The following is a 27219-nucleotide window of genomic DNA, read 5'->3' as shown; positions in this document are numbered from 1 at the left end:
CATTGTGATTTCATCCTTTTCATTGTTAATTGCATGGCTTTGAGTCTTTTCTTTCCTTTTTAAAAATAAGCTTGGATGCAGCTTTGTCAATTTTATTTAATCTTTTAAAGAACCAACTCTTTGATCCATTGTTTCTTTGTCTTGTTTTCTTAGTCTCCAGTGCATTAATTTCTGCTCTGATCTTTATAATTTCTTCCCTCATATGAGCTCTTGGCTTCTGCTCTTCCTGTAGAAGTTTGAGGTTCACCATTAAGTTGTTCATTTGTACTTGCTCTGTTTTCTCCATATGGGTTTTCAGTGCTATAAATTTTCCTCTTCAGACTGCTTTCACTGTGTCCCATCAGTTCTCCATCAATTTTTTTTTCTGTCCATCAATTTTGAAAGATTATTTTGTGGGTACATGCATCTGGCTTGGAGCTTGTTTTCCTTTAGAGCTTGAAATAATTCACTCTGTGTTCTCCTTGACTTGAGGGTTTTTGCTGAGAAGTTAGAAGTTAGCTGTGGTTCTTTTTTTTTTTTTTTTTTTTTTTTTGGTTTTTCTCCGGTACCGGGAACCGAACTCACGACCTTGCGCTTGCCAGGCAGGCACTTTTGCCGCTGAGCTAAATCCCCAGCCCCTAGCTGTGGTTCTAATGGGTTTTCCTTTATAGGTGATTTATTCCTTTGCCCTAACAGCTTTTAAGATTCTATTCTTGTGTTGAATTTGTAGAATCTTGAGTATGATATTTCTGGCTGTAACTTTTTTTGATCATGGCTAGTTGAAGTTCTATATACCTCACTTACTGCATGTCAAATTTGTTTTCCCTGCCAGCAAAGTTTTTTGCCATGATGTCTGTGAACAGTATTTTTATATTATTTGTGCTATCTCCTGCTTTTTGACTGCCTCCAATTAACCTTAAGTTATTCATCTTTGCATAAACTAGAAGCTGCTGGATTGATTTCTCACGGTCCCTTGCTATTTTTAACACATATTTCTTTTCATGATCACTACCTGCAAGCCTGTCTTTTATATCTGAGATCCTGTCCTCACATTGGCTTTATTTGCTGTGGATACTTTCCATGGAATTTTTATTCCCCTGGATATCTGCTTGAATCTGCCCTATGGATTTGATTTCTTTCTTATGCTGAGCATTTATGGCTTCCATCATATTATTACGCTCCTCATTTTTTGTCTGTATCTGCTTTAGAGTCACTAAGCATGGTTTTCATTGTGGCCACCATCTCTGCAGTAATGTGAGAAATTATTTCTGATTTGACTGGTTTTCTAGAGTCCCATTCAACTGCTTTTTTGTTACCACCTCAGAGTGGCCAGATGGGTGGCTTTGGGGTTGTCCTACCTCATTGCCCCCTGGGTTTGCCTTTGGTAAACTGGATGTCTGGGATTGCATCTGGTTTAAGTGTCTTCTCAGTTTCTTTTCTTTCTTTTTTTTGAGTTTAATTCTTGGGGTAATGCTTACAGATTGCCAATGATAGGTTGCTTTATTACTAGTACTTAGAATACTTAAGAAATGACTACTTCTGAGGTATCCTCCAGGTGTAGCTGGTTTTTGGATTTTGAGTCTGCATCTGGAACTATTGGTTGAATTCAAGGAATCTTGGAGAGTGTTTAGAGCAAGATCCTACATCTTCAATTCTTTGGAGATGAGAAGTTGCTGCCTGTTTGTCCCAGCCCCTGGTTCTTTGGCACTATGCCACAATATTTTCTATGACCCTTAGTCAATGTTAATCTTGGAATACCAGGAAGAATAGCTGTTTAGAATAATTTTGTCGCTTTGACTAAACTGGTACCATAAGCAATAACAATTGCATCAAACACATTCTACAAAATGACAAATTGGGGCAACTGTTAATTTGCCACTGCTAACCATATAAGCTAGATTGGTAGATATATAACAAAGTCTAAAACAGACCAGAAAATTATATGCAGTAAATAAGTCCTCAGTATGTCAATTTTAGCCTCAGGGGTTAAAATTTAAAAGAGTTTAGGGAAAATAATGGAGAGGTGGAAGAAGAGGAAGAGCTTAGAAATAAGGCTGGAGGACAAAGTAGGATCACGGTGACTTTGAGAAACTGGTATGGAAGATTGGAGGGAAAGAGAGAAAGAAGAATTAAAGGACAGACGAGAACAACAACCAAAAACAGGTGAGAAATCCTGTTTCCACTCACATAAAAACAAGGTCAAACAATGCAGGAGAAAAACCACCACTACAACAACAAAAGAAGACAGAGAGAAAAAAGATCTACTTCCAGGTTGGTCTCTGTTGTCATTGGTTGATAATGTGTGGAGAGAGAGTCCCGATCCATGCTAATCTATCTCAGCAAGCCAGCAGTAGCTTTTTGGCAGGGTAGTGAATAACCTCAGTGAGCCTGCATCTTCTGGCTGAGACCAGACTCATCTGGCCTGCAGCTGTCAGCATACGTTCCATGAGCCTGACCCCAGCTGGGGGCATCCAGATGAAGCCTGAATCCAGTCTGAGTTCTGATCTCAGCTGGCCCCTCTCCAGGATCATTCCTGGCCAACAGCTCTCTCATGTGGTAGAACTGAGCCCTCAGCACTCACTGCCGGCTTTTGCAGTCCTTCACATCCACTGCTCTTCTCTATTGCTGTGTCTCTCCATGGAGGTTTCTGGGGTCACCAGCAGCTACCACATGTCTACAAGTTTGAATTATTCCTCTTATGCAGTGAGTCCCATCTTAGGGAGAAGGCACCACCGGCTAACTCCCTCTTCATTGAAGTTTCTTCACTCTCTGTGGGCTTCAATTTGCACTTCAGACCCTTCCTGGATCCAGGGGACCCACGTCCCTCCTTCTTGTCTTTCTCATTGTTATATTCCAGTGTCTGGACAGTAACACTCAGACAGGGTCTTGGTCTTCTGCTTACCACACCACCATCTTGGTGCTTCTCCAAAAATGTTATTACGACAGATTTCTAAAATTGTATACCGTGCAAAATTCAAGGAAGATTTAGAAATACTCTACAAAGTACAATTTTGAGGCCAAGTTAGTTTTGGGAAATGCTGACCACATATCAAATCCCAACTGTTGAATGAGCCGACTTTAAGACATTTATGTAACTGGAACTGGAGATAATCTAGGAGATTATGTGGTCTAACAATCCTTTCATAGATGAGGAAGTTGAAGTTCAACAACTCTTAACTTGAAATATACCGCTGAATGTTCTTTCTGCTGTACTAGGGCAGCTGTCACTGTAGGAACACCTATGTAAGTAAAGATAAACCTCCCTAATCCTGGGCTTGGATCAGTCCTTCTAGACAACAAAACAAAGTAAAAACACAGTGCAGCAAACAACTGAGATGTCAGATTGGCTTTAAAGTGAAGTGAACGTTCTTATCTGTGTTGGGCAGGAATTTGGTGTCCAGTACAGGTTAGAACTCTCCTCGTGTTGACTTATACTTTTGGTTTAATGTTAGGACAAAGGAGGATGATGGTAACTTTGAGAAACTGGTACAGAAGATAGATGGGAAAGAGAGGAAAAAGAGATAAAAGAACAGATGAGAACAATAACCAAAAATAGGCAAGAAAGCTTGGTTATTATGGCTGATAGAGGGATAGGTCAGGCTGGACCTTTTTCCAGGTGGAATTATTAGGCATCTGCATTGTAGCAATTTATCCCATTTAAAAATAATTCCTAGGTTGAACAACTTCAGCTGCCACTACAGATTTCTATTTGATGATGGGGAACTATTGGTTGAATTCAAGGAATCTTGGAGAGTGTTTAGAGCAATAACCCAACTCTGAGAATTCCACTGATGCTGTAGGATAGTGAGGTCAACAAATCTGTGTTCAGATCTATAGTGTGACGTCTAACTAGCTGTGGACTTTTAAATGCAGCATTTAACTTCTCTGGGGTACAGTTATCTCACCCACAAAATGGGGATACTGATATCTACCCCACAGAATACATCTATTCCCTAAACTGGAGAGGAGGCTCTGAATTATTGTTTTCTTTCTTCATAATAAATTTCTTCAGTGAGTTAGTCACTAGCCAAGTTGATGCTGAAGATGTACCAAGTCAATTTTATGCCTTTTTCTTGGTCTGATTCAGGGCTGGGGATTTAGCTCAGCGGCAAAAGCGCCTGCCTGGCAAGCGCAAGGTCGTGAGTTCGGTTCCCGGTACTGGAGAAAAACAAAAACAAATAAACAACAAAAAAAAAACCATTCTTGGTCTGATTCTCCACTCTTTCCAATGCATATTTCCAATAAAAGATTGAATTTCTAGCAATCAAGAATAGTGGCCTGGGCTAAGGGTGGGAAAGGAGCTTTTGTTGTTCGGTTTCTCAAGACAGAGTCTCACTCTGTAGACCAGGCTGGCTTTGAACTCACTACCCTTTGCCCTCCACCCGTGCTGGGATTGCAGTTCTGCCCTGCAGGGAGAGTACAGTGATCCCTCACCTATTGCAGGAGTTAAGTTCCAGAGACCCCTGCGACAGATGAAAATCCACGAAGTAGCCGTGTTATATTTATTTTATTATTTATATATATTTTAAAGCTTTATAAACCCTTCCCACACTCTTATAAACCTTTCCCACTCTCTTATTAACCTTTCCCAACTGCTGGGCATAGTGACACATGCCTGTAATCCCAGCACTTGGGAGGCTGAGGCAGGAGGATAGTTGCAAGTTCAAGGTCAGCCTGGGCTACAATGTGAGTTCAAGGCCAGCCTGAACTGCATAATGAGACCTTGTCCCAACAAGACCAAAAAAAACCCAAAAAAACAAAAAAACAAAAAACCTTTCCCACACGCTTATAAACACTTTGTATGCTCTTAAACACTTTCTATACTCAAACCTATGTAATTTTAACAACATGTAAAATTCTATATGGGTACTCAATGTGAAGTGGACACGGAGAGATGCTGAAGGTATGGGCACAGAACGGGAGAGCAAACAGACCCATGCTTTGGTCACTGAGCCAATCAGTGCCCAGGATACAGAACGCAGTGCTGTGATTGGTAACCTTCCATTCCATCAGCCAATAGTGTGCCCTGTACAATCTCATGTTGGCAAACTTGCATAAGTGGTAGTGGCCTACTGCATTTCCATTGTATACACTATGGTATTCATCCACTGATGAAATACATACTGTATTTTATTTTGATTTAATATTCTTTTAATATGTGTGAATTAACATTTTTAATATATTTTTATATTTGAAACTTTTTAGGCAAAAATAAAAATAAATATTATATAAATATATACCTCAAAATCCTGCGATATAGCAAAAACTGATACAGAATTAGATATTTCTTTTAAAAACCTGTAATATTTTTTTCTTTTTTTGCCTTTTTTTGAGACAGGATCTCGCTATGCATTTCAGACTGGGCTTGAGCTCACTTTGTAGCCCAGGCTGGTCTCGAAATTGCAACGACCCTCCTGCCTCAGCCTCCTGAGTGCTGGGATTACAGGTGTGCGCCACCACGCCCGGCTACCTATGATACACTGAAGCTGTAATAATAAGTAAACCGTGATATAGCGAAGGATGAAGGCAGCTGGGGCACGTTCTCAAAGGGGACAGGAAAGAGGCCAGGGAGCCATAGCAGTCACATGGCAGGGGCAAGGGATGAACAGCAAGGTGTCATTGGCAGGCTTTGTGGCTTGTCCAGGGAGGCCAGGTCCCTACCATAGTCAGGAATTGTGAACTCCAGAAAAGAGAGCCATTTGCCATTAAGTGTCATGAGAGGTGACAACAGGAGTCTTCCTCAATTTCCCAAAAGGCAATGTAAGTCTCTGATGTGGGTGTGACCCTCAGAAGACTTTACTGATAACAGAGGGATTTTCTCATCAAACTACAGAGAGGTAGAGTTCAAATCAGGACTAACTGCATCCAAACAATATTTAAAAGTTTTCAGACTCTGAGTCGCAGGAGTAATTTTTTGATGTTGGTAAAACTGAGCAAAACAATGCTTTTAAATGTAGGGAAGCAAATGTGGAACTCCACGTAGCCATCACCACTCCTGCACACTTGGCTTCAGACTCAAGGCCCCTCCTCCGGCCGCGTGGTGTCACTGCTGTGCGACTGTGAGATCCGTCCTTCCGTGTACCCCTCTGCAGGGGCCACGTAAGAGGCAGCGGCAGACTGAGCCAGCACGTGTGCACAGGTCACTGATGGTGTGGAGGGGTGACTGCCTCTCAGCAGAGTAACAGGCAAAGAAGCAACGTTGATTTTTCATACCAGTTAATGCCGAAGTTCATCCAGGTACTAATTTCTGACGAGTGTTCTGGGAGCTAAGACATGTTTACTGGGGACAGGGGGAAAGCTCAGTTCACGTTGGTGTCCACTGAACCACCCTACTCGGGTTTCCTACAGGTTTTCCCATCACCCGCTTAAATGGCAAGCTGCTGCAGGCATAGCTGATCAAATGCATAAACCCTTAAATCTGTCTCTCGCTCAGAAAATCTGTTTCTGACTCAACAGCTTACTGTGTTAGGCTTTTCACCTTCAAGAGTCATTCTCTGGTAACAGGATTGGGCTAAGTAAATCTGTGACTTCTGCAGCGACTCAAGCCCAGAGTGTTACCGGAGTATGGCTGGTGAGGGGACAGGAACCGTAGTCACACTATTGAAACATAATGTTTCAGAAAGGAAAGCAAGAATTTTTGAAGTATATAGAGATTTATATCAATTAAACTCATAATGTAGTCCATGGTAACTGTATTCTGATTCTCTGTGTTAGAATAAGGTAGAGACAGAAATTAAATATGGAATGATTTTTTGCTGAGGAATCTTACATACAGTCTATAGCATAACTTGCCTTAAACAGATTACCATGATTTTTACTACCTGCACTGAGATTAATGGAATTACTTACTAAATGAACTAAGATTAGTCAGAAGGGTTTAGGGCTTCACACATTTGTTTTTTGTTTTTTTTTTTTCCAGTACCAGGAATCGAACTCATGACCTTGTGCTTGCCCAGCAGGCACTGTGCCACTGAACTAAACCCCCAGCCCCAATTGGTTGACACATGTTAAGTATTTGTTTCTGCTTAGAATCTGGATACAAATCTGTCCACATGAAGTTTCTGGACTTAAATGTACCTCATTTGCTGCATGTAACAGGGACCAGAACTGCTCTTTTATGTTTGCTGGGTGGAGCTTTCTGATACACATATCAAAGGTTTCTACTTCATGTAGATGTCTGAAATAGTCTTGAAGATTTTTTTAGTAGGAGCCAAACAACCCTACTTACTTTTTAAGATATAAGTCTGACCTTATAAACATCTTGCTGAGCTTCATTTACTACATTTTCTAGACACCTATGAAGAGCTCTGATTACATAACTGATTTTCTTCTCATTTGAAGGTTAAGCCATGTTCTGTTTAAGACACAAAAGATGGAAACACCAACATGTAGATTTGGTCCCTTTATTACGGTTGCCATTTATAAGTACATTCTCCTGGTTCTCAGCCTTAGACCTCAAAGACGCTTTTTATACTTGCAAGACGTATCCAAGTCTAGTTTCCTTGTCTGAAATGCTCGGGGTTAGAATATGAGGTATCTCTCAGGAAACTGAGGGCCGCCATGCAGGAGGAAACATTCGAGACTTATGAAATTCCCTGTGACACGTTCCTTGGTCCAGTCCTTTGTTACATTTAAAGAACTTAAAGCTTCTGATTTTGAATAGAATATAAAAGGAAATGTGAATTACATACAGTTTCAGAGCCCTTAAAAGATAACGTATCTTCACGTAAACATTTATAGAATAACATTTGCAAGCTTTTAGGTGAGCCATAAAATGTGGGGAATTATTGCTGTGAAATTGTTCTTTTTATTCATAAGAACAACTTCCAAGGTGTGTGTTTGTATTACATGAAACTAGTTTGACACCAAATAACAAGTGGTAATAAATGAGTACTGCAAGGGATCCAAAGGGTGATACTGAAGAAGAAGAATTAGGAAAAACCAAGGTAAAAGTATTCAAATTCTGATTAATACTTGATGGAATCAATTTAAACTTGATAAATCACTTTTCAAGAAAACCTGGTATTTATTGTCCTTTCACTTTATATCCAACAACGGCATCAAACTTAATATTGAGCCTTTGTCTTAAAAGTGCCAGGAAACGTTCAGGAAAGATCCTGGAAGAAAAAGAGACATAAAAATTAGGAAATTATTATCAAATGCATTTGCTGTATTTTTTGGGGGTGTGGGGGTACCAGGAATCGAACTTAGGACCTTGCCTTTGCCAGGCAAGTGCTGTGCCGCTGAGCTATATCCCCAGCTCAAAGTGCATTTGTAAAGTGTCTTCTTTTAAAATACTGATGTTTAATTTATCGTGTAGCATGCATTCGAGACAGGATTAAGAACTTTAACTTGGAGTTTCTACTATGTACGCTTGCCCATTAAATTCATACTCTTTCCAAAAGGAAAAGGAAGGAGGTCTTATTTTCTTGAGGATAGGTAATGGTCTGAATATCTTTTGAAACATATACATTTGAAATAAATACACTCTTACATGTTTCAAAAGATCAGAGAGAAGGATCCGAGTAGCTGAGATCCCTACTAAAGAGAAACTTGGCATTGAAGAGAAAGGGAATCCAGGGGTCAAAATGATACTTTACGATTCATGTCATCTAAGTAATCTGCTGAGAGACGGGGAAGTAGAACTGCTTCGTAAAAATGCAAACAATACCCTTAGTTTTGAGCATAATGCTCAGCAAACTAATTGCCCTTTGAATTTAACCTTCTCACATGTAAATGGAAAAATTAATGCCTGTCCATAAGTGCTCCCAGGATAGCTGCTGTGTTAAGAAAATGTCTCAAACTGTGATGGACAAGCTGGGCATGGTGGTGCACATCTGTTATCCCAGCACTGGGGAGGCTGAGGCAGGAAGATCACCGAGAGTTTGAGCCTAGGTTACATAGTGAGTTCAAGGCCAGCCTGAACTGCACAGAGGGATCCTGTCTCAAGAAAACCAAAGGTAAATAAAAAATAAAATAAAAATAAATTCACGATGGACACATAGATGGCCTCATCTTTTTTTCTCCCAACATCTACTTAAGAATATTAGGAGCTTGTGACATTCCAATGGTACTGAGAGAAACAAAACAGAATATGTGAATCACTGCATAGAGATGAGCCGGCCAGTAAGCACTAAAGCGAGGTTTAGATGTCGGGCACCTGTCTCAGTTACTTTTCTCGCTGCTGAGACAAAATACCTGACACCCAAAGTTAAAGGAGGAAAGATTTATTTAGCTCAGTTTGTAAAGGTTATGGTGCACAGCTGGTTGGCTCCAAGGCAGGGTGGCATGGTGAGGGGCATGGCAGAGGAGAAACAGCCCATGGAAAGCAGGCAGGCAGGAACAAGCAAGGAACAACCACTGTGCCTTCTATCTTACCCAGGCTACTTAAGGCGGGTGGCACTCACACCCTTAATCAGGGTGCCCTTGAGTCTAGCACAGCACCATGAATCAACTCCAGCATCACACGCTCTAGATCCAGTCACCTCGGAAAAAGCCCGACCTATATACCCAGATAGGTTTTGGGCGCGCATCCAGACACAAGCCATCACAACACCCAACCTCTGACTAGAGCGACAAAAAGGCAATGGCAATGTGATGGTCGTAACAATCACAGCAAGTAGTGCTCTAGACCACTCATCGAGTAATCACAATCTGTTGAGTACTCCGGATTCATTATTCTACATGTGCCTCTCATCCTGATCCAGTCCATTTTACAGATAAAGAAACTGAGCTTTGAAGTTCAATGAACTCATCTATGTTCACACTGTGAGCGAGTCACACAGATGGCTTCCACCACCTCCAGAGCACCACGACACACACCTGCGTGTCTACATTAAATGTCTAAGTATTAGGATTAACTTATTCAATCAGTGAACATTTTGGTGACCCTCTCCCCCCCGCCACATCAGCTACTCTTCAAAGTTTGTGGCATGCAGCAATGAAAAACTCACAAAATGTTTTTCTCACAGAGCTGCCTTACAAGGACCCATCATCACTGAGTACTGCTAAGAAGTCACAGGGTTTTTTTTTTTCACTCTTTTCTCACAAAAGAAGACCCTGAAGCTTTATTACTGTTATGGTTGTGTCTGGATATCCCCCAAAGCCTCATGTGGTCATGGGGTCAGGCTTTTCAGAGGCAGCTGAATCTAAAAATTTGTGATGGATTTATTGTGTAGTGTTACAACTGGGGGTGTGACTGCTACATCCACCCTAGGGCAGATAGCCTGCAAACAATATAAGGGAGGAAAAGAGGCTTGTTCCTCCCTTTTTGCTCCTTTTTTTTTTTTCCTTTCTTTTTGGGACAGGGTTTCACTAAGAAGCTCAGCCTGGCCTTGAACTCACTTTGTAGCCCTGCTGGCCTCGTTACAGCGATCCTCCTGCCTCAGCCTCTCGAGTACTGGGATTACAGGTGTGCGCCACCATATCCAGCTCTCTTTTTGCTCTTGTTGCTTATGCTATCTTCCACCACCATGGACTATTGCTCCTCTGCTGTGCCACCCTGCCTCAGAGCCAGCTGATACGGACTAAAACCTCTACAAGCTGTAGCTAAATAAACCTTTCTCCCTTTAACTTTGGGTGCTGGAGAGAAAACGAGAGAAAAGTAACTAAGACATGTACCAAAGTGCCCAGGCTATGTTTGACCATGGTCTGTTTCTAGCACAGGGGCTGGAATGTTTAATACATGTCATATTTTGGATGTCTTGAAATCTTTAGTCTTTAGATCAGCAGGTGGCAGGTACCCATCATAACACGGATTTGCGTCCCAACTCAAATGTTCCATATTAAAATCACTGCAAGTGAAATCTGGGGACCTATTTTAAAGTAGGTTTCCCACGCTCCTAATCCCTACCTACTTGGAGTAGCCTGGGTCTAGGTACAGGAGCAAGAGATTTTTTCCCTTAGAGACCGAAGGATCTCTCCCTGTCTCGTATTCGCCACCCAGCACGTCTGTTGAGCCGTCCTAAACCGGGGGTTTCCAGTCTTGGCAATACGTTAGAAGTAGCGACGAAGTTGCAGCATCACCCCAAGCCCAGGCTGTCGTGTGTGCAAGTGAATCAGAGTCCTGGCAGACGGGATCAGGCACCGATAGTTTTAAAATCTCCCAGGTAAACTCCGTGGTACACTGACACTGAGTCCTATTGACATTTTCATCTGCATGCAGACTGCCTGGTGATCTTCCTGAAATGCCCATTCTCCCTCCAGAGAGTCTGTATGGCTAAACAATTCCTGGGGAGACCATGCTGCTAGTCTAGAGATGGCACTGGAAGAAGTCAGGCGCAAGGATCTCTGTTGTCATAAAAGGTTCTTCAGCGTCTCCTTTGGTACGACTTTCCTAAGTAAAAGGTCAGTGCGGTCCGTGAATGCAGATCGAAAGCCTCACCATGGAATACTCTCCTCTCACTGTCCTGATTTTATTTTATTTTGTTTTGTTTTTTGTTTTTTTTCCAGTACCGGGAATCGAACTCACGACCTCACGCTTGTCAGGCAAGCGCTGTGCCGCTGAGCTAAATCCCCAGCCCCATGTCCTGATTTTAATATGGGAAAGTACTTTAAAAGGATCCTGCTTCAGAGTCAATCATTTATAAGATGAGACTTCCAGAAATATACAAAATTTCTTTCTTTAAGAGAAAAGTAACAACTTACAAATGTGTGGAAATGGTTTGCCTCATTTATCCAATAGCAATACCAATCTTACTTCAATGATTAACACGTGTGGTTTTAAAATCAGTGGCATCTGTGAGCCTATTCTTTTCATTACCTCCGTTCCCTTTAATTGCATGTTATCAACTGTCCAATTTTAAATGAATACAAATATGCAATAGGTAAATGCCCATTTCTAATTGTGACCAATGTACCTTACCTTTCCACCACTGTTAAGAAGCGGATATTAGATGGGACAAAAATCATCTTCTGATCTGTCAGGATGCCGTTCATCAGCTTGTTGACCACTTCCTCAGGCTCCAGGGTAGGTCCCAAGCTGAAACCAGAGGCAGGTGTCAGATGCAAAACATCTCTGCTGTGTGTGACACAGCAGAGCAGGTAAAATGACCACAAAGACCCTGACAGAGCTGACCTGTTGAGGTCGGCCCACCAGGCCCATCAGCGTGCTCACAAATGGGGAGCTACTGTACCATCAGTAGCCATAGCAACCATTTATTTACTGTTTACTGGGCCCCACACACTGTGCTAACCCTTCTGCTCAGGCTATGACATTTTATAATAACCTAAGAAGGCAACATTATAATCCTAATATTACAAATAAGGATCTATGGAAGTAAGCAGGATTCCAAAGTAATTTAGCTAGATTGGGACCAACAAACTCACTCTCAAACCTTTAGCACTCTTAGAAAGGAAGCCAGAGCCAGTATATAAGGCTTATTATCATCACTGAACAAAGCCTAAAGTGTTGTCAGAATTAAAATATGATAGATGTGTCCCTCGCTCGAGGTCCTGGTGTCCCCATGGACACTTTATGAGGTCCTGATTTACTTTTTAGCCTTGTGACTTAGTTCTGTACCACACCTTTGCTGGGTCACTGCCCAGGTCTATGACCATCGACCAGCTAAACAGCAGTAGGTAAAAGTGATTTGTAAAAGTCTGGGTGTTACAGTAAGTGCATTTAGAAAAGAGCTGCATAAGAGCTGATCCTCAGAGGGTTTTGTTTGTTTGTTTGGTTGGTTTTTTTGAGACAGTCTCACTATGTAGTCCAGGCTGGCCATAAACTCACTATGTAGCCGAGGCTGGTCTTGAGCTTGAGGCACTCATCCTGCCTCAGCCTCCTGAGTGCTAGCATTATAGGCATGGGCCACCACACTTGGCTGGTCCTCTGTTTTTAACTAGTTTATCAACCATTTAGGAAGCAACTCTCCTTAAAGCATTTTATGAGGTCAGAATTACCCTGATACTGAAATCAAACTAAGACTCTCCAAGAAGAGCACAGACCAAAACCTCCATTGAATACAAATGCAAAAATCCTCAGGAAAATACTAGTAAATTAAACCTAGTGTTATGTTGTGTACACCGCAACCAAGTGAGGTTTATCCCAGGAATAAAGTGCATTCGTCATACCAAAACAACCCACATAATAGATCATTTTAATAAAATGAAGGAAAACCCTACACAACCATTTCAGTAGGCGCAAAGAGTTTGACAAAACCCAACATGATAAAAACACTCAAACTGGGGATAAAAGGCAACATCCTCAACTTGATTTGTGTAAGCCTCTAAGGCAGACTGATGTGTACAAGCAGAGTGGAGTAAGGCTTATTGTAGGATTTATCAAACATGGAAAATAGTTGCCAGCCTCTCTAGTAAGCAAAATACTCCATTAACATAACATACAAATTCCCGTTCCTCATTACTTCCTGGCCATGAGATGAGTTCTGTTCCAGGGATTCCACCTGCCCTGTCACAGGCCCCAAAGCACATAGATCATGGAAACCTCCAAAACTGTGATTCAAAATAAACCTTACCCATGGGACATAACACTGGGTTTAAAAAAAAAATCCTATTTTTTTTTACTATAAATTTGTACTTTAACATAATAGCAGCTGGCTGTGTGTCACAGTAGCTGTACTTAGGCGGTACAGGAAACCACCTTTTTGTTTACCTATTTGGTATGATGAAATGAAAAGTGTGTGCACATGTGCCAAAGTGTCAAACTCGGATTTTTACCCACATTTATGCTCCGTCTAACAGGTTTTGCATACGTTTACCTGAGCATTATGGAGGTAAAATACACCCCTACCATTCTTTTACTATGTAAACATGAACTTAACTATAGTGGAATGTGGGTTTATTTTGATTTTTCTGATAGAAGTAGCCCAATTCAGTACAATGGCACATGAAAAAGATTTCCAAGTTTTGGAGGAGCTCAAAAGTGCATCATCAGATCACTCATGCATGGAAAATGAAGATGATAATAACTTTGATGTTGGTCATATGAGCCAAAGTTCCTGTGACAGTAAAATGGAGCAAGAATTGACCAATACAGACACAGGGAATGCAGACCTCCTTGATTCTCATGAAGAAGAAAATAGTAACGTGAGTACACAGTTTACTGGTCAAAATGGTCATGCAGCCAAATGAAATGACCCAATGTTAGAACTAGGTCCGAAAATATAGTGAGGCTCTTGGCAGGGATAAAACCTATTCGACGAAATGCCAGTACTGCCATTCTGTGTTGGAAAATGTTTGTAACAGATAAAATGGTACAAGATGTTGTGAAATATACAAAATGCTGAAGTACAAATAAAATGTTCTACATGCACCAATATTCATACTCAAAAATGTAGCTGACCTGAAAGCATTCATAGGTCTGTCGTACTTAGCAGGGCTTTTTCATGGTAATCAGAGGAATGTAAAAGACTTATGGAAAAGCAGTGGGTGTGGGCTTGAGGTTTGTGGAATAATTATGCTGAAGACATTTGGTTTTCTTCAAATTTGCATGAGGTTTGAAGACAAAAGTACCCCACAAGAAAAAAAAAAACAATTAATAATCTGGCTGATATTCATCACTGTTGGAGAGATTTGTGGGTCATTGTTAAACAATCTACACATCATCTGAATACATGACTACTGATGAACATTTTGCAGCGTTTCATGGTTGCTGCAGCTTCAGACAGTATATTCCCAAAAAACCTTCAAAATATGGCATAAAAATTTATGTCCTTATAAATGTGAAGACTAATTATACTTTCTTTCTTCTTCTTTTTTTTTGTCTTTTTTTGAGTCAGGATCTCACTATGCAGTTCAGGCCAGTCTTGAGCTCACTCTGTAGCCCAGGCTGGTCTCAAACTCAAAACGATTCTCCTGCCTCAGCCTCCTGAGTGCTGGGATTACAGGCCTGTACCGCCACGCCTAGCTATTTTTTGTCTTTTTGAGACAGGGTTTCACTATGCATTTCAGGCTGGCCTTGAACTCACTTTGTAGCCCACACTGGCCTCAAACTCACTGCAATCCTTCTGCTTCAGCCTCCCCGATGCTGGGATTACAAGTGTGTGCCACTACACCCAATTTATCATGCTTTCAATTTAGAAATGCATCCTAGGACTCTGCCACCAGGTCCTTATTCATAAACCAAATGATGTTGTGAACAAACTTGTTGTTTCTACCTCTCAAACTAATTGGAATGTGACATCTGATGATTGTTTTATCAATTTCCAATTGATGTCACATTTGGTAACAGAGCACAAATTGACCAGAATAGGAATTTTACACAGAAACAAAGCAGAAATTCCCAATAAAATGTAATTTTTTTTTTTGTCTTTTTGAGACGGTGTCTCGCTATGCAGTTCGGACTGGCCTTGAGCTCACTTTGCAGCCCAGGCTGGTCTCAAACTCACAGCAATCCTCCTGCCTCAGCCTCCCAAGTGCTGGGATTACAGGCGTGCACCACCATGCCCAGCAAAATGTTGTCATTTCAAACCACAGAATTGTACGGTACAATGTTTGGATTTCAGAAAGCTGTGACACTGGCTTCATATAGGGCAAAGAAAAACAAACTGGTACTGCTGATGTCAACATTTCACCATGATAGAAGTACTGGTAGGGAAACCTCAACAAAATGGAAGCCTGAGATGGAAAACTTTTTACAACAAAACCGAAGGTAGAGTAGATGCTGCTGCTGAGTTATGCAGCAACTATGATGTCACTAGAAACACAAAGTACTGATCAATGGCTGTGTTTTACTCAATCCTAAACACGTACGGCATAAATAATTTTATAGTTTACGAAGAAAATGACAAATGCAAAGTATCACAGAGTAATTTTCTTAGAGGATTTGGACTGGAACTTGTTAAGAGATCCTTTACAGCAGAGGGAAAACAAATTGTTTCTGCTGAGCAAATTACACAAAAAACACACCCATGAGCTGACAGGTGAACGGCAGACGCAGCATCACAAAGACCCACTAGGGCAACAGGAAAATGAAAAAGATATTCACTGTGCCCTACAAGAAAGCACAGGACAACAAAACATACGTGCTATCAGTGTAAGTGATATTGTGTATGGAGCATGCAGGTGTCACGTGTGAGGACTGCCTTGGGTGTGACAGTTGAAGGAAAGCTTAACACTGTGGTACACTTTTGTTTGTGTTTACACTATAGTTCACATAGGTTTCTATTTCTGATGTTATTTTTAGGTTTTGTAAGCAAGTAAACGGCTGATATGAAAATGTTAATGTCTATTCTAAGCATGCCTTATATATTTGATGTTTTATTGGTATCTTATTTTCCTGCTAAGTGCACACTGAACTATAAAGTAGGAAGCTTCTGACAAAACAGGAGAGAAGAAAGGTGTCAAGACTTCCACATAGGAAGGGAAAGCTAAGCACATGTGCTGTGAGTGTAAGCAAGGTGTGCGCATGGAACATGCAGTTGTCATGTGCGAAGACTGCCTTGGATGTGGCAATGGAAGCAAAGATGATTTTTGTGGTAGAGTTCTGTCGCTATTTTCACTGTAGTGCACAGAGGAATTTATTTTTGATGTTATCCTTTAGGTTTTGTAAGCAAGTACAAATGTTGTAATTTTTTTTACATAGATGTAAAGTACATAGATGATGTGAAAATGTTGATGTGTATTCTAAATTGCAACGCATATTAGGAACTTAATACTTTATGTTCTTGTTACACATTGTATAATATAATAAGAACCTCCTGACCTCTCCTCCTAAAAAAAAGAACCTCCTGACAAAACAGCAAGACCAACAAAATGTCAAGTATGTCCTAAAAAAAAGGCCAGGAAAGCAAAAGATGTGCTGTCCAGTGTAAGCAACGCATGTGTATGGCGTGTGCTGTAGTCATATGTGAAGACTGTCTTAATTGAAGTAAAGACTTTTTGTGGAGTATTATTGGTACTTTCATTGTAACTCACAGAGGAGTTTATTTTCTGTTGTTATTTATTAGACTTTGTACACCAAAAAAGTCACTGAAAACTTCGACACTTTTTAGAAACACTTAATATTAAAAATTCAATACTTTTGATATTTTTCCAGTTAAGTACTCACTGCGTAAATAATGAAACTCATACAATTAAAATTCATAATTAATCAATAGAAATATTCTAAAGAGTAAATGTGGACGTTATACACCCACAATAATGTGTCTTTATGACAAAAGTCACATGATGCCCTGCAGCCTATGCCAGGTGTGCTGGCACACGCCTGTAATCAAGCCCAGCACACAGGAGGCTGATGCAGGAGGACTGCTACAAGTTTGAGCCCAGCCTAGGATACACAGTGAGTTCAAGATCAGCCTGGAATACGTAACAAGACCCTGTTTCCAAAACAAAACAAAAGAAACTTTTCTCTTTATAAATCCACTATCTCACATATTTCATGACAGTGACAGAAAGCTGATTAACACAGAGATTTTTCTTCCAGAGTTGTTCTAGGAATTAGAACTAGAATAGTCCAGCTATGGCCAGGGGACCAATGTGTCCCTGCAGGATTGGAGATTACAGAGGCTTTATGAAAGGGTTATAATGCGCTTCTGGAATTTAGCAAGCTGTTGATCTATACTTTAAGTATACTACTGATATTCAAATTTAGTTAACAAAAAAAAATTCTTAGTTCTCAGAGCACCAGATTGTGTCCAATTCTCATAAATGCCAGTTATGCTGTTTTACAGCCTTCATGGGAATCTGGCTTTTTGCAGTGCATTAGATGCGTAACCATAAGAACAAATGAGGTTTGCAGGTGCCCTTTAAAGGATCTTAGGTTCCAAGGTGAAAGAAACTATTCAGGCCCTTAGAGGTTGGCTCAATTTTTTTTCCGTCAGAAATTTGACTCTGAATAGGTTGGTATGAGTGCTGCTGCTCCTGGGCATTACTCTCCCTCTGCCTCGTCAGAGGCAGAAGACTAAGGACCCCTCCTCAGAGGATGGTTATGAGCATAAGAAAATGCTTTAGCTTCCGAGTGTGGACAGGTGTTCCGTGAGGGTGTGTGTTCTCTTTCCTCCTAGAAGTACTACACTACATTTGCTTCAAAATCAAATTTTTTTTTTTTTTTTTTTTTTTTGTCTTTTTGAGACAGGGTCTCACTACGCAGTTCAGGCTGGCCTTCAGCTCACTTTGTACCCCAGGCTGGTCTCGAACTTGCAGTGATCCTCCTGCCTCAGCCTCCTGAGTGCTGGGATTACAGGCGTGCGCTACCATGCCCGGCGTGTCAACTCATCTTTAGGACGCATCTACATTCAGTGTAGTGTGGGATGGCGGGCCCAGCCCGAGACCCTTCCCAGCCAGGTTGACAGCCCTGGGCTTGGGCTAGAATTGCCCTAGCTTCCGGCCACAACTTAACAAGTTCCCACATCATGTTTTAGTTGCAGGAATGGAGCTTTGCCAAGAGAGGGCGCTCTTGCCACGCACAGCCTGTCCCGGCAAGGTCAAAATAATTCAGTGAAAACTAAGAAATATGGTGTCTTCGTTTTTCTTCCGGTACCAGGAATCAATCTCACGACCTTGCGCTTGCCAGGCAGTCACTTTGCCGCTGAGCTAAATCCCCAGCCCAGAAATATGGTGTCTTTTTAATCCCTGAAAAACAGACTCATCTTTAAAAAATGACTCAAAGATGTTATTTGAGTACCTAAACCTGAAAACGAGAGAGAAAACTGGCAAGTTTTGTCTTCATTTGCTTTTTTTTTTTGGCACCAGGAATCAAACTCACAGACGTGAGCTTGCCAGGCACGCACTGACTGAGCTATATCCCGGCCCTCTTCGTTTTTTTAGTGAACTTTTAATCCTTTCTACTCCTCCTCGTCAACCTACTCCTCAAAGCTAAAAGCTTATTTGTTCATTTTCCTTTCCCTTCAGGGCCCAATTAGGTTTTCATTGACTAAGATAGTTGAATTTAAGCACTGGCCTACTGAAATATATACTCTAACCTTTTCGTTTTAGTTTTCATTTATTTTGAGATGGAGTCTTGCTATGTTCCTCAGGCTAGTGTCAAACTTGTGGGCTCGAGTGATGCACCTGAGCCTCCCGAGGGCTGGGACCACAGGGGCACCCGCTGCATCTGGTTTTACCCTTACCTTTGCTTTCTAACAAAACGGTGCCTTAAAAATCGACTTTTAGGGTCACAGAGAGTGTTAGAATGGCTCAGTTTAGGAGTTCTCAACTTTATAATGGCCATACGTTCAGTAGAAACCACACTTCAAGTTTGAGTTTTGGCTTCCCTGGGGCTCATGAGCAGGTGGGGCCTGCAATGTGCGTCTCCTCTTCCGGCATTTTCAATTTACAATGGGTTTCTTAGGCTCTAGTCATATTATAAATTAGGGAGATCTGTATCTGATAGATTCTTGGGCAGCTCCCAATTTTCTGCCTGACGCTGGCTTCAAACTTGTGCCACCTGTGGGGTGACTGAGGCTGAAGTGTACAGTATTTAAAATAGACCCCGCTGTCCTCCCAGTGGCCACGCTGAAGAGTTCTCCTTAATTTCAACTATATTTTCACCAAGAACAGTTACATTGGAAGAAAAAAGGGATGAAGTCTTTTTTTTGGTGTAGCGGGTACCGGGAATCGACCTCAGGACCTTGAGCTTGCCAGGCGGGAGCTGTGCCACCGAGCTATTTCCCCTGCCCCTGGATGAAGTCTTAAAATCTAAAAGTTGAACCTCAACGATGCAATAGAATAGAGGGCCCAAAAAGGTACATCCATGTAAGTATATGAACTATTACAGAACATGAGTGTATTATTTAATAAATAATGCAGAACAGCTCATTAACTAAGCACTCTCCACCACTGAGCTGTACCCCCGAGAAATAACCTTGTTGTAGGCAACTAAGTTAGATAAAACATTATAGGCAGTCAAGCTGGGCCAGGCCCTCGAAGGAGCCAGTGCAGAAGCTGAGATGCCTTGCAACTGTCAGGGAGACAGGCAGCTTGCAGTGGGTCAGGCCTCAGGACAAAAGATGAAACGCATGCGCCCACATTCCTCCCTTAGGATAAACATCAGGGATGGATATTCTAAATAGGCCTCTATCACCTTGAGAAAGCCAGGAAGAGCCACTACCACAACCCCCTACAAGAAGAGCCCCTGTGCTGTATTCATGCTGGCTTGTCACCATGACTCCCTTCCCCATTTGATCCGGGTTTCATCCATTTTACCTGAGCAAGTACACTCGTAATCTTCTTGGTTAACCATAATTTTGTCCCACCTCATGCCCACCTTGCAATTTCCCATTTTTCCCGACCATGGATCCGCCTCACCTCACCTCATGGATTTACTCTATAAAAATCCCTAGAAAAGGCAGAGTCCTTGGCAACCCACGGGGGACCCCTTCTATCTCTCAGATAAAAGTTTTCTTTGCCTCAGGAAATAGATTCTGCTCTTAAGCTCTGTTCCTAAAATTCATTCTTTGATTTTTAGAGAACACGAACTCGTACCAGACATCTAGCAGCTTGGGAGTTCCTCTCCCCTGTATCAACCTCACTTTAGGTAAATTTTCATGAAGCCAAAAACTCAAATGTAAACATGCAATCACCAACTATCTACTAGTATCTGCTCATTTTATTTTTTACCATACTAGTTTTGTTTTGCATGTTCGGCCCCCAGCAAAATGAGTAGAAAATATGAGCGAATATTTTCTCCAGGTTGGCAAGGAAAGGACGTTTCTAAATACCTCCTAGAACCTAAAGGTCATGAAGGAAAACTGTTAGAAACTTTAATCCAAAAAATCCATGTAAAGGCAGTAGCAAATTGCACAAACATGTGTATGCAATGGACGTACCGGGGTGTGAGGAACGTACAAAGAGCACATCGGTGTTCGTTTTTAAACTCTGTAGCTCCACAGAAAAAAGGGAGCAGAGCACGAGACAGGCCATTTGTAAAAAAAGTTAAGTGACAACAAGTCACAAGCATACACATTAGCTAGTCCTCGTGGTGGAAATAAAGAGGATTTTTGATGTATTACATTGGCAGGCATTAAAAGATGACCGAAGACAGACTGACGAAGAAAGGAGTGGGACGCGCTGCCTGGGCTGCAGCAGGAAGGCACAGGGGTCAGACACAGGCTCAGGGTGCCTGATATGTACAATTGTGCGTCTTTTCATGCAGGAATGGGCTTCTGGGATCTACCAGGAGATAACTGTCCAAATGTGAAAATAGTATGCACCCAGAATGTTCATCACCTCTTTGCTATGTTAAAAATCCAGAAAATTGAAAACAGTCCTAAAGTTTTCGCCAGGAGGCACTACATTATTTGTTATTTGCACCCAATAGTCAATAACACTTATGTTTGTTTTTGTTTTTGTTTTTCTCCGGTACCGGGAACTGAACTCACGACCTTGTGCTTGCCAGGCAGGCGCTTTGCCGCTGAGCTAAATCCCCAGCCCCCAATAACACTTATGATACAGCTCTGTCTTTCATCAATACGAAAAGATGCCTATAACAGAATGCACACTGAATTGCACCAATACACTTCTAAATGAAGAGATGCCCGTGAAATAATACAGCAGAAGCAGTTTATTTACTGGTTCTAGAACCTCATGAATAATATCTTCCAGCTATTAAAAATTTAGACATTTATTCTATACAGAGAGATGACCAGCGGATGTTTATAAAAATGTCAAAGAGTGGCTTCCATTCGATTATGGGAGCTTCAAAGGAAGCTTTCTGATTGGTATTTTTGTGGAATGTTGGGATTTTAAAAAGTAGGCATTATCATTCCAAAGACACTAACTCTCATCCCAAAGAGAAAAAACGTTAAAAATTATCCTCAGAGCTGATCTTTTGTGATTTTATTTTATTTTTTTAGTGTACGTGCTGCCAAAGCAAGCACATGTGACTTTACTTTTTAATCAAGGAAAGAATTTGGCTCGGTGCTCATTGTAGAGGATAACCTCTGCATTGCCGAGGGAGAGTTTCCCACATGTGGTCCTGGTCAGTCTCTCACGGTCACCTGCGACGGTGTTGCAGGACCCCTTCCCTCCCGCTATCCTTCCCTAGCCAAACCCACAAGTCCATCGGCTCTGGGTCGGGCCCAGTGTGGGTCCTAAACACTCCGGGTGACAAGTGTGTTATGTTTGAGTCTGAGAAGCACTATTTAGGCAGGGAAAACAGGAAGGGTGAGCAAGTTCCCGAGTCATTCATATGTGCGTGTACGGTCATTCTCTCCCGCTCTTTCTTACTTTCTTTGTCTGGCCATCGGGTTTCCCACAATCTACAGAAGCTGAAAGCAAAACGAACTGAGGGAATTGAATACCAGGTGTTTGCGGGATTAAACAATTTAGGGAAACCCAAAGAATGACTGATGTTCAAAGGAGCAGCTAATCCTTCCGCCTCTATTCCAGCCTCCACTTACTTGGTACTTGGGTTTTTGATGAAGCCAGTGTTAATGAAATTCGGGCAGAGACACGTTGTTTTGACTCCAGTTCGTTCTAAGGCAGCCAGTTCTTCGGTCAAAGCTCGGTGAAATCCAACAGCAGCGAACTTGCTGGAGCTGAAAATGAACAGAGTTTGCAGGCTGATTCAAGGCCACTGACAGACCTGCTGGCTTCCGGCTTTGCTTAGTTAGCTGTGGTGTGGTAACCATTCGCGGGCGCCCCCTGCAGGTCAGGCCCATTATACGCCGCGCTATAAACCATACTGGCTCCCAGCTAAGTTGAAATGCAAGTGACACACCGGTAAGCTGGTAAAGCTTTTGCAAACAGGAAAGATAAGGACCAGGGTTAAACCACGGGAACTAGGATTGGGCTGAGGTTCAGCAGCGGAACAACTGCCTAGTGTGTGAGAGGCCCTGGGTCTAGTCTCGAACATCACAAAAACAAAAACAAAAACAAAAAAGTTAACGTTTTGCAATGAATAAGACAACTCTCCAACAGCTATGTAGCTGAAAGGCATTTAGCAGAAAACTCACAAGACAAAAGTATCAATGTGTATAGCACTTACATCCACACATATAACATTTTAAAATTTCAGGAGTAATTCCTATAAATACAAAGTATAACACAGTGACATTTTTGCCTAGCAGGAAGGGTAAGGATATGTGGATATCTGTTTTTCAATATACAGATTTTTTATTTTTTTGAGACAGGGTCTCGCTATGGAGTTCAGGCTGGCCTTGAACTCACTATATAGCCCAGACTGGCCTTGAACTTGAGGTGATCCTCCTGCTTCAGCCTCCCAGATTCTGTAGCACAACAGGTATGCAGTACCACGCCCAGCTTAGATTTTTATTTTATACAATTGAATCTAGCAATCTTTTATTTGTTTTTTTTGTGTGTGTGTGTGTGTGTATGTGGTACTAGGAACTGAACTCAAGATCTCACGCTTGCCAGGCAGGCACTGTGCCACTGATCTAGCCATCTTTTAAAGCTTCAGTCTAGGTGTTTAAAAGAAAAAAAAAAACCTTTCCATTTCTCAAAGTGCAGGTTAGGTGATAGTGTTTTCTGGAAGGCAACTTGACAAAGGTATCAGATAATGCTGCTATGCTTCTGGGCCTCATATTATCTCTAAATGTTTACCCCAAGGAAACAGTTGATTTGAAGGTCAAGGTCCTGAGACAGTCCCCAGAATATATTTCTTTTGAAGGCAAACAGCTGAGAAACCTCAATGTGGGCTGTTGCTTGGTTATCAGGATTCACAGCCCCGTGCGCTGGTTATATCACCACTATGAATGCAGTGTGGTGACTGATACGCATTGGTCTGCTCTGATCTGGCCACTGAGCTCCAGAACTGGAACATTCAAAAGCATTTGTGGGATTCACACCCCCAGCTGGGCTTGAAGTTTAAAGGACATTAACCCTGGAACTCCTGGCAACTCTCTCTCACCACCAGAGAGGAGACCGCTTGCCTAAGATATGGATCACAGAGCCAGAAAAAATTTCCTCTTTTGGTCTGAAGCGGTTTAAGATTTTTGTTCTTTCTAACTAACACATATATATGGTGTGCACGTGCGTGTGCATGTGTGCATGTGTGTGTGTGTGCGCGCACACATGTGATACTTGGGATTAAACCCAGAGCTTTGTGCACGGCAAGCAAATAATCTATCAGTGAGGTACAATTCCAGCCCAAACCGAAAGAATCTTGACGAAGTCAAAATGATGGATAAATTTAATAAATAGCAGCACAGAAATTGCAAATGATGTTGCACACATATTTTGATTAGCATGAAAAATGTATTTTAAATTAAAAATGCAAGACTGTAAACGCAAATTTTTCTCAGGGATGGCTATATCTACTTACAATTTTTTTCAAAGCATTACTATATCTAAAAATTATAACAAATGCTTAGCATGGTTATTTCTGTGTGGTGAGGTTATCACTAATTTTTTTTCTTTCACTACATTCTCAGTGCAGGAGCCCCTCAGAGTTGCCTATCTCGAATGTGTTAAAGGAATGGTCTATTTTTCAACATTCGAGTGAACCTGTGTGTGACCAAAGCGAGATTTTTCTCCTCTGCTGTTTATAAAATCATATCAAGTTGTTTACTGTAAATAAACACAATTTTCATTTTTATTCCAAATTATTCATTTGAATAACATTTCATTATAAGAAAAGAATCATGATTCAGCTTTCTGAGCACTCCTACAGTGGTAACTCTCATAAATGGGTTATTTGGGTTGACAAAGCGTATCAGCCAACTCACGGTTTTCTTCTTAAAAGCCAAGATACTTGTGGAAAAAATACTTAGCAAGCAGAAAAAACACGGTAAAATCAAAGAATTTACCCTCCCCTGCTGTAAGTTTAGTTCTGTGGCCTCACACCCTTCACATCAATCAACAGAACTAGCGAACTATGGTGAACTCCAAAAAGAAATTGAAGTGTTTTTCCCTAAAATAGATGATTAGGACGGTGATAAGAGTCCACTGCTGTGCAGCTCAGGACAGAGCCCCCCGCCCCGCTCGTTTTATCCGACACTCAGGGGCCAGAACACCTGTGATTAGCTCCACACAGTGAGGAGGGATGGCAGGACCTTGCTCCTCTCTGTGAATACGGGAAGGGACCCGATATCGGATACAACCGGTCACCCGCCGGACTCTGCTCAAGCCTTGTGGCACCCTGCAAGTTAGATGTCATTATTAATCCGTCTTATGGAGGAAGCAAATGAGGCAAAGAAAAATCGAGTCACACAGCTAGTAAGTGATTGGGTCAATATTCGTAGCAACCCTCTCCTGGAAACAACCTGGATGTTCATAAACGGTAGAGAGAAAAATAAGTCATTACACTGAAGTCACATGATGCAAAACTACACAGCCAAGACAATGATCAAACAATAACAACCAACGACAACTCGGATACATCCCACAGATACATATATAAAAGTGAAAATAGTCAAAATTAATGGTGGTGTCCAAGTCCTTTGAGGAGACTGGGAGGAGATCTGAGGGCTCCTGTGCCTGGTCATGCTCTATTTTTGACCTGCACATGGCTTACATGGATACACACTTAGGAGCAGCTCACCAAGGTGTGCACTGGGAATTTCTTCGCTTATAAATATGTACTACGCTTCAATAAAAACGTTTGCATTTAAAAAGCAGTGTGAGTTTAACAACCAGTTGCTGAAAATCACGTCTGATAAACATCACTTTCTGCCCACAGAAATCTCAGCGTGTCTCACCGATCAGGTGTCTGGCAAACATCCAGCCAGCTGAGATGAAGATAACTGCGGTGAGTTAGGAGCCCGGGCCGGTGGCTGCTGAGCGTTCCAAAGAGCTCTGTAAGGGCTCGGCACCACGGCTGTGTCCCCAAGCTGGATGGGTGCAAACCATGCATGGGGCTGCCATGCTGGCCTGCTAGCCCCAGTGAGACCCTCGTGTGCATTGTGTTTCTTTTTATTTTCTTTTGAAGAATTTTTTTTGCTGTTTTGAGACGAGGCATTGCTGTGTGGTTCGGGATGATCTTGAACTCTCTTTGTACCCCAGGCTCGCCTCAAAAGTAGTGATACTTCTGCCTAAGCCTCGAGACTGCTGGCTTTACAGGGGGCAAAGCCATGCCTGGCCCTTGCGTGAATTTCACAAAGCCATGCCCCTTCTCAGGGTATCTGCCTGCCGTATGCTGGGAAAATCACTCAAGTCCAAAAGGACCAGACTGCGGGGGCCGCATCATAGAACTAACTTTGCATGACTGTGGGTGGCCCGCTGCTCTGATGGGTGACCTTTACTTCTCCCCAAAATGCCACTGCCAGTCCCCACCACACACCTTCCTTGCACAAAGCACTGTCTCTCTTGGCTCTCGCTGGGAAGTCCTCGGTGGGACAAACCCAATCAGAACCCACAGCTGGCGTGTACCATGGCAGAGGGACAAGGACACCTGCCTTCCCCGGAGCCCGGTAACTGAGCTAACAGGCTGGCACAGGGGTGCAGGGCTGGGACCCAGCCTGGCAGCAGCACCTGAACAATCCCTCATCGAGAAAGTGAAATAAACGCCAGCTCTATCAGCACTCGATGGCTGGGGCAATGCACCGACTTAAGCCAGGTCTCAGACAAACCAGGTATGGGCTGGGCACTGCGGGTCTCTCTCTGGCTGCTTCAGCAGGTTGTTTTTCTTTTATTCCTCTTCTTTCTCTCCTTCCTTCCCTTTTCCTTCCCTCCCTTCCCCTACCTCTTCCTTCCTTCCTTAAATTCCATCCAAGTCTGTATTTTTCTTAAATTAAATTTGATTGAAAACTTTTTTTAAAAAAATGATGTTAGAGGCCTGGGGATTTAGCTCAGTGGCACAGCGCCTGCCTGGTAAGCGCAAGGTTGTGAGTTCGATTCCCAGTACCGGAAAACAAACAAACAAACAAAAAACAAAACATGAAGTTAGAGGTTGAGCCCAAGGCCTTGAACTGAACTGGATCCCTAGCACTTTTTTTTTACTTTTTATTTTGAGACAGGGAATCTCTAATTTGCCCAGGCTGGGCTTGAATTTATGATCCTCCTTCCTGCCTCAGCCTCCCAGAGTGCTGGATTACAGGCATCAAATCATTAAGAAACAGATACATGTGCAGCAGAAGGGAAACTATATCCATGCTGTTTTTTTAATTTGGGTTCTGAAAGAACACAGTGATAGAAAACAAACGTCAACACTGCTCGTCCACATACACATTTGCAACTCAAATTATAATTTGAGTTTTTTTTGAAGTTACGGTTTGATAGAACATATAAATAGCCAAGAACTGCTAAATGGACACCGTCGCCAGGGTTACCTGGGTACCTAGGTTGGTCTTGTGATTACGTCTACACAGCCCAGGGCAGCACACTATTCTGTGACCTGCTTAGCGCAGCACGTTCCTTGGCTATTACAGTGGCATGGACAACCAG

The 27219-nt window shown here is 42.0% G+C and overlaps 1 protein-coding gene across 1 annotated transcript in view; it reads right to left on the bottom strand.

Moving 5' to 3' along the window:
• Positions 1–7366: 7366 nt before the first annotated feature.
• Positions 7367–27219, bottom strand: part of Hsd17b11 (hydroxysteroid (17-beta) dehydrogenase 11) — a gene marked incomplete at its 5' end in the record, with an annotated part of 32755 nt that continues 12902 nt past the window's right edge. Inside the window, 3 exon segments of the mRNA XM_005401337.2 lie at positions 7367–8096; positions 11843–11959; positions 22278–22415. Of these exon segments, the coding sequence (XP_005401394.1) occupies positions 8006–8096; positions 11843–11959; positions 22278–22415 (346 nt within the window). The 3' untranslated portion in view covers positions 7367–8005.

Source organism: Chinchilla lanigera, unplaced genomic scaffold, assembly GCF_000276665.1.
Source record: "Chinchilla lanigera isolate Chin_1 unplaced genomic scaffold, ChiLan1.0 scaffold00073, whole genome shotgun sequence".
Taxonomy (NCBI): Eukaryota; Metazoa; Chordata; class Mammalia; order Rodentia; family Chinchillidae; genus Chinchilla; species Chinchilla lanigera.
The sequence above is the reverse complement of the archived record's forward strand: the minus strand, read 5'-3'. Positions and strand labels throughout refer to the sequence as shown.